The 11,766-nt window shown below is 46.6% G+C and overlaps 1 protein-coding gene across 1 annotated transcript; it reads left to right on the plus strand.

The window, feature by feature from the left end:
• Positions 1-556: 556 nt before the first annotated feature.
• LOC148773861 (pregnancy-associated glycoprotein 1-like) lies at positions 557-9,399 on the plus strand. Its single transcript, XM_088832117.1, has 9 exons — positions 557-657; positions 1,704-1,854; positions 2,830-2,947; positions 3,046-3,164; positions 4,352-4,545; positions 5,460-5,576; positions 7,235-7,376; positions 7,463-7,561; positions 9,250-9,399. The coding sequence occupies exons 1-9, from the start codon at positions 605-607 to the stop codon at positions 9,397-9,399; spliced, it is 1,143 nt and encodes a 380-aa protein (XP_088688243.1). The 5' UTR covers positions 557-604.
• The last annotated feature ends 2,367 nt before the right edge of the window (positions 9,400-11,766 follow it).

The following is an 11,766-nucleotide window of genomic DNA, read 5'->3' on the forward strand; positions in this document are numbered from 1 at the left end:
TTCCAGTACTGAAACCATGCAATGGAGTACTGCTCTGCCCTAAATCTTTGATGCAGACTGGCATCATAGGTGCCCCTGATGTCTGCCATTAGTCCACTACCGAAAGCCAGTTGTATGTCCCTGGGCTGTCCCTGAAGTCTTCACTTTGCCATTTGACATCTTATCCTCCTAGAAATCTCCTCTCCAATGAAGATAGCAATGCATATCTCATGAAGTGGCTAGGAAAATGACAAGAAACCACGAATATTGTGCATGACCCTTAGTATCCATTTTGTTGATGTTCTTAGCAGTTTTTTTCTCCAAATAGGCAAGGTTCTCCATATTCTTAGATGTCCATTCAGATCAGTTTGATTTTCCAGCCAAACTTCAAGGAAGAGATAACAGGTAAATTCTCTGTGTTCTGAGAAGCTTCAAAGTCCATTCCCCCAGGACACCGATGAAGGTAAAGATTTTATCGAGAGCTTTGTGTTTTTTTTTTCCAGATCTATTAGTGGCCTAAAGGGGAAAACTAGGACATGGGGAGCATATATAACTAGGGGCTTCCAGTGACCACTACATGCTAAGAACCTGAACTTCCCTGAGTACTTGGAGCCAGGAAAGAAGCATGAAGTGGCTTGTGCTCCTCGGGCTGGTGGCCTTCTCAGAGTGCATAGTCAAGTAAGTATGGGGACTGTAAGCAACATCATATTCCTTTCTCAGATTTTTCTTTTCATCTGATTATTCTTCCATCCCTCAGGTTTAGAAGGGAATGGAATATTTCCCTAAGTGTCTTAAAATTCAACGCTTCCTTATTGATAAGGAGCTTGCTATAGGAACTGCGGATCCCAAAGTCTTGGTGTAGATTTGCATAACTGCACACGTCTTGGGGTCCTGTCATGTCATGACCTATTGAAGTTGGAACTCCATGCAACTGTCCAGTGAACAGTCTGTGCAGATGTAGGTGTGGTCCTGTGGAATAGAGCTTTTCTACCTTTTATTCACCATGTCCTCTCTGTTCCCGCTCTGCTTCCGTGTGTATGTGTCTATGTCTGCATCTCGGTATCGCTATCATTTGTCTCTCCATCTCTTTGGAAGTCTCTGTGAGTGTATTTCTCTCTGTGCTGTTTTCTTTCGATTTTTCATTTGACTCATCCTTCCTTCTCAAGCCTCTGAATTTCCCTTACTTGTTTCCTATCTTTTGAATTGTTCTTTCAACCCTCTCTTCTCTTTCAACTTGGAGAAATATACGCTGTTTTATATCTGACAAGCAGTGTGACCACAGCCTACTCAGAAATCTCTTTCATTTCAAACTGCTCCCTTGTAAAAGAGGATAAGAGTCACCCTTCTACCGCCACCCTTGAGCTTTTATGGGAAGAATAGAGTGGGATGGCAACAGCTAATGGCTGTCATTGTTGAGACTTCCTATTTATCAGGTACCTTATGTCCATCACTTCACTTATCCACAAGATATTCTATTTGGAGGGTTTGTATTGTTACATTCCACCGTTTTACCGAAGGGTAGTCTGAGACCCCACATGGTCATATGGCTTACCATAGATTGCAGAACAGAACCTGTATTCAAATTCATGTCTTTGCCATGGTATATGCATAAAATTCTGATAATAATGTGCCTCATAAAAATGACTAGAAAATGCACCGGGCCATTACAATGACAGCTAATCATAGCTCCTTCTTTGTTTTCTTTGTCAAATGCTCGGTGAAAGAATACCTCTAAGGAGAGTGAAGACCATGAGAAAATCCCTCAGTGAAAAAAACATGCTGAACAGTTTACTGAAGGAACATGATTACAGACTGTCCCAGATCTCCTCTCGTGGCTCAAATCTAACTATTCACCCACTGAGGAACATCATGGATGTAAGTATTTTGGGAGCATGGTGCTCCAGAGCACCCCATGGTGTTCTAGCCTAGCACTGGGGCTCATCTGGAGGTGCCAGGTGGGATGTTGGGGTTGGGGTTCCTGCAGGAGTCAGAAACACTGGAAAACAGAGACCCCACGCAAAGGAGAAGGCACTCTCATCCTCAACTGTTGGTCTTTGTGACTGAGCTAGGCAATTACCAGGTGGCAGGTAAATTTCCATTTCTGTGTCAAAGATGTGTCATTAACTTGAGGGAGATTGTTCCTTCTGAGCTAAGTGAGCCACTCAGTTACAGATGAAAAGTGAACCATCACTGATCAAAAGGTAGAACCAACTGCAAAGCAATTGTGCATCCCCAGGCAGAAGAATTCAGTTTCCACAGATGCAAGAACCACAGCAGTAAAAAGTTACTGAACCCAGATTCCGTGCAAGGCCATAAGAATCTAACACAGTGCTTACTGTTTTCAGATTAGAAATGGGCTTATTTTGTCTTCAAGAATGTCCATGCCAGCCTGAGAGACAGGCAAAGAGTAAATACATGTCAAATAAAAGGGTGACCTGTGTGGTGTTAATTGGATGTGTTCTGAGTTTAGAGAGAGTGGCTGAGGTTATTCAAGAAGGACCTCCTGGAGAAGGGGGAGCTAAGGCTGGGTTTGAAGAGACTACAGAGCTTCTCAAATGAAGGCACCAGGACTTCTCTGGGTGTCCAGGGGTCCTGGATGTCCAGTGGTTATGCCTCTGTGCTTCCAAGAAGGAGGTACCACTTCAATGCCTGGTCATATAGTCAATATTCTGCATAAAATGGAACACAGGAAAAATATATCAAATTCAGATTCCTCTGTAAGCAAAGTCTGTGAGCTCACGGTGGTTAGAAAGTGATCTCAAGAGATATGTGATGCCCAGACGGAGGCAGCAGCGTGGGAATAGAGGGTAGCCAGTTCTGCACCAACCCACTCCCTCCTTTTCCCTGTAGAAGCTCTACGTGGGTAACATCACCATTGGAACACCCCCTCAGGAATTCCAGGTTGTTTTTGACACAGGCTCATCTGACTTGTGGGTGCCCTCCGTCTTTTGCAACAGCCCAGCCTGTTGTGAGTACAGACACCCCATATCCAGACCATGTTTCACTTGCCCTGCTGCCCTGTTTCCACCCTTGGCACTTGATGAGACTGATCTCTTGTGTCTGCAGCTACACAGGTTATGTTCATACATCTTCGGTCATCCACTTTCCGGTCTACCGAAAAGATCTTCAGCATCAACTACAGTTCTGGAAGGATGAAAGGACTTGTTGTTCATGACACAGTTCGGGTAACAGTATAGGAAATGCTGAGTCAGGACTGGCTATGGAGTGACCACTGCTTGCAAAACAGATGCAGGACCACCTGGCAGGACTCTTCCTAGCCTGACTCCCATAGATATTGGCCATCTTACCCACAGGATCATGTCCCTTGGGAGGCAGTGCCCATGGTGAAACACAAGCAAACAGATTATCTAACGCAGAGAGTGGCTTGAGGTGTGGACTTGCAGCTCCTCTGACCATGAGGATTTCAAGGTTCATTTTGCTGGGTGTGAGAAGACAGGAAAAAAGCACCCACTTTTACATTCACAGACTGTTCCAGGCACTTTCAGGTGATAACTGGTTTAATTCTGCAACAACCTCACACAGCAGGTGGTCTGATTAGCTCATGAGACATATGGGGAAACTGAGATGCAGACAGCAAGGGCCTTGCTGAGGTCACACATGTGGTAAGCAGTGGAGTTAGGCTGGCTTTTCAGGACTGTAGTTGCTTGTGGTGTTTTGGGACAGGATAAAACTGATCTGGGCACCCTGGGTGCAGTCAAGGGCTTCAGGTATCCAGAGTGGGAAACTGGAGGCCTGAGAAGTCAAGGGGCCTGATATATGAGTTCTCACTCTAGGGGACCCTTGAGAATCTAATAAACCTATGGCCTGCCTCCCCAAAGCACATGAGTAGTTCTCTCTCTCTCTCTCATACACACTCACACAGATACACACATATCCCCAAAAGTGAATTCCTCAGGCAGTAATTGCATAGAACCCTGCAAGCAAGATTGTGTTTTCGACTTCTGTCTTTCTGGACAGATGCAGAAACCACAGTACCTTACAGAGAATGCAGTCCATTCCTGTCATTAGGTCATAGAGATGCCAGGGAAGACTATCTTGCTCTAGATCGTTTCGTCCACAAGGGGGCACCAATGGGACCTGGCCTGTCTCGGGCTTGCTCCACCTGTACAGAAGTCATGAGGCCAATTTGCCTCCCTCAGGTGGTGTTTTTCAGAGGGGCAGATGTTTTAAAATTCACAGCCTCTCACAAATGGAACCCAAATTCCCCTCCCAGCTTGGTCAACCATCTAGGGTCCACCAAAGACACAGCCCAGCCTCAATTCTTCTCTGAGGATCTAATTGCAATGCACTCCAGCCCAGTCATAGCCCCACTTCACGTATCTGTATGTTCGAACACTCTTCTCTCCCACAGATCGGGGACCTTGTAAGTATTGACCAGGCCTTCGGTATAAGCCTGGCGGAATACGGGTTTAAGGGTGTACAGTTTGATGGCATCTTGGGCTTGAACTACCCGAACATGTCCTTCTCTGGAGGCATCCCTATCTTTGACAACCTGAAGAATCAAGGTGCCATTTCTGAGCCCGTTTTTGCCTTCTACTTGAGCAAGTAAGTCTGAGATGAACAAACCCTTTCTCCAAATTAGCTGTCAGATGCTTTCAGTTACATGAAAATTATAGAACAATTGATAAAGAAGTATCCTGAGAGATAATCTAACCCAGGATTACTATGGCCCCAGGGCCCTACCTGACTTCACCACTGGATTTTCTAAATAATGTTTTATTGGAACACAACCCTGCTCCTGGGCTCAAGACCAGTAAATTGGTATAGGGGGTTGAGTGAGGAGGAAGGCTAATGGAAGGCAACAGGAAACAAGTTAAAGGAAAAGCATTAGTATTTGCTTATGAATTTGATAATGAAGGAAGGAGAAGGATGGTGGATATATTCCTTCCTCATTAGCATTTCACTGGGAGCCCAGGACCAGCTACCCAATTTGTAGGAGCCAGTTAAAAACAAAAGTGTTTGACACAAATGTGTGGGACCCCTTTTTCAAGAAATAGTAGGTATTTCAAGACAGGGAGAGCAGAGGTGGGATCCCATCTGAATGTGGGGTCCTTTGGACAGTAGAGGTCTCAGGCTAGTGGAGTCAACTCTGGGAGACCTGAAACCAAACCCTTAGTACTCTTGATTTTCTTGAAAAATGACAAGGTGGACAAGCGCAAAGGCAAAACCCTTCAGCACCCTTTTCTCTGAGGGTGTCTGAGCACTCAGGTCACAGGAGGTCCAGGGCGTCTTCAGAAGACATTGTGGGTGGAGCCCAGCCAGGTGACTCGGCTTCTAACCTCCTCTGTGCCACTCATTAGCCAGCATCCAACCTCAGTCTGGATCTTAGTCTCTCCTGGCCTCGATTTCTGCATCTTTACCTGGGAACCTCATTAGGGCCTGATGGGTGGACAAGCAGAGCTCTCAGACAGTGCTGTCGTTACTATACTCCAAGGATTCTGCCTCTCTTTTCTCTACAGAAACAAGCTGGAGGGCAGTGTGGTGATGTTTGGTGGGGTGGACCACCGTTACTACAAGGGAGAACTCAACTGGGTACCGTTGATCCAAGCAGGCGACTGGAGTGTTCACATGGACAGGTAAGCCTCTCCCTCTGAGGGTCAGCCCAGGTGATGCTCCCGCTGCTGTACACCGACACAGGCAGACACACACAAATGCATTCTTGGATACATAGTCACACAAACATATACACCAACCACAACGACACAGACAGACATACAGACACATGGAAACAAACAAGCAGATACATATAAACATACAGAGAGTCACATAAAAACATGCACAGCTACTAAGAGACACACAAGCACACACAGAGACAAACACCAACACACATACAAAAACACACACAAGAACATGATATGCAAACAACACATGGGTTCCTAATCCCCAGGCCTCCTGATCAGGACTCTGACCAGGGTCCTGAAAGGGCTCAGGGAGGTCTGTGCCCCTGGGAGAGGGCTGCACCCACTGCCCTGTAAGGCAGGGAGCACGGCTGCAGTGTGGTGAAGAGAGGCTCAGGGAGGATTTCTCCAGCCTGAACAGAGTTGTGATAAGATGACCAACTCTCCAGGGCTCCCTGGGACCAAGGAAGTTCTCAGTACAGATAAATGTCGGTTATAAAACAGGGACAGTCCTGAGAAAATGGGGAAAACTGGCCTCCTTAGGGAGAAGCTACCCAGCAGTGGAGAGAGGTTGGCTGAAGTCTTAAGACATGAACGCAACTAATAAAAAAGACACCCCATGTACCTGGGCACACAGTGGGGCAGGAGCTATAACAGAGAATCAGGAAGGTGGTATCCAGGGGTGACCTGAGGACAAGAGGCATAATTGATAAGATTCTGTGTGATACATTCAGACAAAAGCTGACCTGTCCTTTGGAGTTTCTGTGGGCTAGTCATATATTTCTGGGCCAGGGACTGAGGGTCTGAGCTGGTTGTAGAAGCAGTGCTGGGAGACACCCTCTCCCAGAGGAGTCTCTCTCTCCCCCTACTAAAAAATCTGCCTCCCCTGTCAATCTCCATCTTCACTCTGTGTGTGACCCATTATTTGTTCCCCACGAGGTACAGCCATCTGAATGTTTCTCATTATTTTCACAGTCCTCATTCACTCACTGAACAGACAAGCACTGTGCATCCACTGTGTGCCAGGCACTTTAGGGAGGCAATGAGAATAAAACTCACCCTCACATCTAAGAAGGCCGATGAACATGAAGTGACTTGCCACATAGTGAATTGTAACTTTGGAACATGCTAGACATGAGGAGAAGGCAATGGCAACCCACTCCAGTACTCTTGCCTGGAAAATCTCAGGGATGGCGGAGCCTGGTGGGCTGCCATCTATGGGGTCACACAGAGTTGGACACGACTGAAGTGAATTAGCAGCAGCAGCAGACATGACAAAGGGTCTACAGAGAGTGACCAAGACAGGAGACTGACAAACACCAGGAGAAAAACTCCCCCGAATCCGTGACAATTCAGCTGGATTCTGGAAGATGAGAGGAAATTTGCTAGTCAAAGGGGAGTGGAGTCCTCTAGGAAGGAAGGCCAGCTTGTGTCAAGGTGCAAAAGAGCCTGGTGTATTCAAGTACTGCATTCGAGGATGTCAAGAAAGGTGCCGTGTCGAGAGCAAAGGAAAAGAGGGCCAGAGATGAAGGGCTGTTCAGGAGACAGTCGGGAAGGGGGCAGCTCTGGGGAGACTCAGAGTGACCTTGATGCCCCTTTCTTCCACTGTCTCTCAGCATCTCCATGAAAGGAAATGTTATTGCTTGCTCTGGCGGCTGTGAGGCCGTTGTGGACACCGGGACATCACTGATTGAAGGCCCAACAAATCTGGTCAATAACATCCAGAAGCTCATCGGCGCCACACCACGGCGTTCCAAGGTGAATGGTCATGCCCCAGGGTCTCTCCCAATCTCCACACAAACAAGGCTTTCCAGGGCCAACCTTTCTCCCTCTCTCTCTAACAGCACTACGTTTCATGTTTGACGATCAATACTCTGCCCTCTATTATCTTCACCATCAACGGCATCAATTACACAGTGCCAGCTCAAGCCTACATCCTCAAGGTGAGGGGGCAATACTGAGGGTTGGTTCTCAAAGTGGAGCTTGCAGGAAACCTTAGGCTGCTGCTGGGAGGAGGGTGCCGTCTGCAGGCCATCTCGCACTATTGCAGATGCTGCTGATCCCTGTGGCTGGGCCAGACCCTCTCACAAACCAACTGCTTGAGATTAAAGGGCCATCTGGGACACTCATCATCCTGAAATAAATGTGGAGACACCACACCATGTTGGCATGGTGGGAGTCACAAGGAGAGGGGAACACTAAGGTCCTCAGTCCTCAAAGAGCTTCAATTCAATCTGAACCCTTATGTGCATGAACATGAAAGTCAGCTCTAGCAGTCCCTGAAATAGGCCATGTTACAAGGAGAATGGCTGGGGACAGTCCCAGTGTGATGACCCAGCATAAATCAACAGTCTCCCTTCCCTTCTCAAAGATTTCCTGGTTTGTATGATAAATTACATTGTCAGCCTAGTTCTCGGCTCATCTTCCCCTTGATCTGGCCAGGTGCCTCCTTTGTGAGTTGGGGTACCTTACCCCTCTGGGGGAGGTTGGATAATAAGGTGAATAAAGGGTGCACAGTGACTGCTCAGCCCCGGCCCAGGGTGGAGGCTTCATGTCAGCTCCCTGCGGGAGTTCAGAACAGGCTGATGGGCTCAAAGAAGACTTTGACGAAGAGAGGGAATTTCAGGAATTCTAAAACCACAAACTCATAGAGCCATATGGAGGGTTGCTTGGTTCTAGGCAAAAGTGCCCAGGATTCCACGCAAATGGCATCCCAAGGTGCTCTGCACTGGGGCACTGGGGACTTACTAGGGGTGTTGAGGGCTATGGACTGATAGGTGGAGATGGGGAACCAGAGTACATTACTGAACAAGCCTGGAGTGGCCAAAGAGGGTGACTGTGGGCCGAAGGAGGCTTCCCAGAGTTCCTGAGTTAAGTCTGCAAGAACGTGTTGTGGGCCCTGCTCTATTTAAGATGGATAACCAACAACGAGTTACTGTTTAGCACAGGGAACTCCGCTCAGTATTATGACAGACAGGATGGGAGGGGTATCTCTGGGACCAGGTTACCTGGATACATATGGTAGAGTCAGTTTACTGTCCACCAGAAACTCAGAATATTGTTAATCAGCTATACTCCAATACAAAATAAAGGTTTTTAATAAAGTACAGATTGTGGGGACGCAGGAGGAGAAACAAGATTCTCTGCAGAGAAAACAAGGAGCAGAGTTAGAAGGAAAGAAACAGGGAGTGAGGGGAACTTGGACACTCGTGTTCTGTTTTTAAAAATTAGATTGAAGTGTGGCTAATTTTCAGTGTTGCTGTAAGTTCTGCTGCACAGCAATGTGACTCTGTTATACACATAAAAAGTATACTTTTTTCTTATTCTTTTTCATGTGGTTTATCTCTGGATATTGAATATAGTTCCTTGCACTCTACAGTAGGGCTTTGTTGTTTTCGTTCCTCTGTTTCCCCAACCCCCAGTCCTCCACTCACCACACCCTTCCTCATGGCAACCTCATGTCTTCGCCCTTTTTGGTTTTGCATGAACTCTCACATCCCCTGCTGCTGAGAAAACCCCTTGATACTCACAAAAAGTGGGAAATAAAACCAAGAATTGTGCTGGGTCTGGATATTGGGGGAGGTCGCCGGTAAGGGCTCATGCTGACTGGTGTATGTCTTGACTCCACCAGAATTCTAGAGGCCACTGCTATACCGCCATTAAAGAGAACAAACTGAGGACATTTAGAGAGACCTGGATCCTGGGTAACGTCTTCCTGAGGCGGTATTTCTCCGTCTTTGATCGAGGAAATGACAGGATTGGCCTGGCACGGGCAGTGTAAATGCTTGGAGTGGTTCAGGAATCAATAAGGCCACACTCCTAACACACACTCACTCACACTGAGGGCACTCCTGCCCAGGATGCTGGTGAACTGTATTTGGTGGTCTGCACACCCTATTCTCAGTAAAGAATAAAGGGTTCCACTCGTGATGATGCTGCAACAAATGGGTGCCTCTGTTTGTGTCCGGGAGTGAAGGATCGAGAACCAAGTCTGAATCAAAACTGAGAGGAGCACAACTCCAGCTGGCTTCAGGGAATGGGGAGACTCATTGAAATGATTGTGGGAATCCAGGACACAAGACTCAGAGCAAATACAAAGATCTCAGGGACAGGACCCAAGAAATGAGAAGTCATCAATTCTCTCTCACCCTCGCTCTTTCCCTTCACTCTTCTTTGATGGTCTTAGCCTGGCGACTTTCTTCCTTAAGGCTTCTACACCTAGTGAGGGAGTCCAAACTACTTGCCCTAAGGTTTTATATCCGGAGGTCATCTCCAATAAGGAAAGAATAGATTGCAGACATCAGAGTTCGAGGGTGTTCTCTGAATGACCCACCTCACATCACATGTACAGCCCTAGATCAGCCATCCTGGCAGGGACATGGGGTCCTATGATTGGCTTTACATGGTCTTGTGGCCCTGACCCAGCAGCACACATGATTGTAAATTTCCTGCAGAACTGCATGACTGAAGCTGGGGAGAGGCAGCCCCAAGAAAGCAACTGGGGGATGATCTAGGCCATGGAAGAGTTTGTGATGACCCACCAATTCCACCACCTCCTCATTCAGAGGAATTATAAGGGGTAATGAAATAGACTCTCTTTGTCCAACTCAGATGATCTTATCACTGGGTTTCTCCTCCAGGGGATTTTGGGTGAGGTACTTCACGCAGAGCTGGTTACCTTTTGTTCCCACACCCCAGTCACCAGCTATCTGCCACATAAGTCTGCTCTGTCCTTTCCAGTCCTACTTGGTAAGTGGTGGCCCCAGTGGATCCCTGAGCCATCCCCCTCCTCCAGGTCCCTGATTGCACCCTCCTTGGCCTCCAATGCTGCTGGGGAGAATGAAACGCATGTATCAGGGGACTCAAAGTACACAAAGCCTTCAGCCTTCCTGAGCTTCCTCCAGAGGTGCAGCTACAAACTATTTGCTTGGAGCTGCCATGGTTAGGCACTTTTGCAGTGGAAGCATCCGTTCCTTCCACCTGGAGGCCCTGAGTAGATGCCTCAGCTGAGACAGCAAGAGTCAGAGGTTGATTTTCCTTTCAGATGGACTGGTTTGATCTTCTTGTTGTTTAAGGGACTCTCAAAAATCTTCTCACACACCAGAGTTCAAAAGCTCAATTCATTGGCATTCAACCTTTCTCATGGTCCAGATCACATATCTGTATATGTTTACTGAAAAAAAATCATGGCTTTGACACTACAGACCTCTGAAACAAACTGAGTCTCTGGTTTTTAATACACTGTCCATGTCCAGGTTTTTCATAGCCTTTCTTCCTTCCCAGAAGCAAGTATCTTTTAATTTTGTGGCTGCCGTCAAGGTCCATAGTGGTGTTGGATCCCAAGAAAATAAAATGTGCCACTGTTTCCATGTTTCCCTCATCTATATGCCATGAGGGGTAGGACCACATGCCATGAATGCTGAGTATTTTTTTGTGAATAGTTTTTTGAATGCTGAGTTTTAAGCCAGTATTTGCATCTCCTCTCCTCATCAAGAGGCTGTTTACTTCTTTGCTTCCTGCCATTAGGACAGTGTCATCTTCATATCTGTGGATGTTGATATTTTTCCCAGCAATCTTTATTCCATCTTGGGAATTATGCAGTCCAGCATATTGAATGATGTATCCTATATAGAAGTTAAATAACCAGAGTGAGAATGTACACCTTGTCACGCTTCTTTCACAGTTTTAAATCTTACAGATGTTCCGTGTCTGATTCTAACTGCTGCTTTTTGACCTACATACAGACTTTTCAGGAGACAGGTGAGCTGATCTGGTACTCCCATTTCCTAAAGAGTTTTCCACAGTTTGTTCTGGTCCACATAGTGAAAGACTTTAGCATAGAAAATGAAAAAGATAGAAATGTTTTCTGGGATTCCCTTGCTTTCTCTATGATCCAATGGATGTTGGCAATTTGATCTCTGCTTCCCCAAACCAGTTTGTACATCTGGAAGTTCTCAGTTCATGTAGTGTTGAAGCTTAGCTTGAAGGATTTTGAGCATTACCATGCTCGCAAGTGAGACGAGTGCAATGGCCTGATACTTTGAACATTCTTTGGAATAGCCTTTCTTTTTGATTGGAATGAAAACTGACCTTTTCCAGCACTGTGGCCACAGCTGAGTTTTCCAAATGTGCGGATATATTGAATGCA

This window comes from Moschus berezovskii, chromosome 25 (assembly GCF_049115385.1).
Source record: "Moschus berezovskii isolate FMDL1 chromosome 25, NW_MosBer_1.0, whole genome shotgun sequence".
Lineage (NCBI taxonomy): Eukaryota > Metazoa > Chordata > Mammalia > Artiodactyla > Moschidae > Moschus > Moschus berezovskii.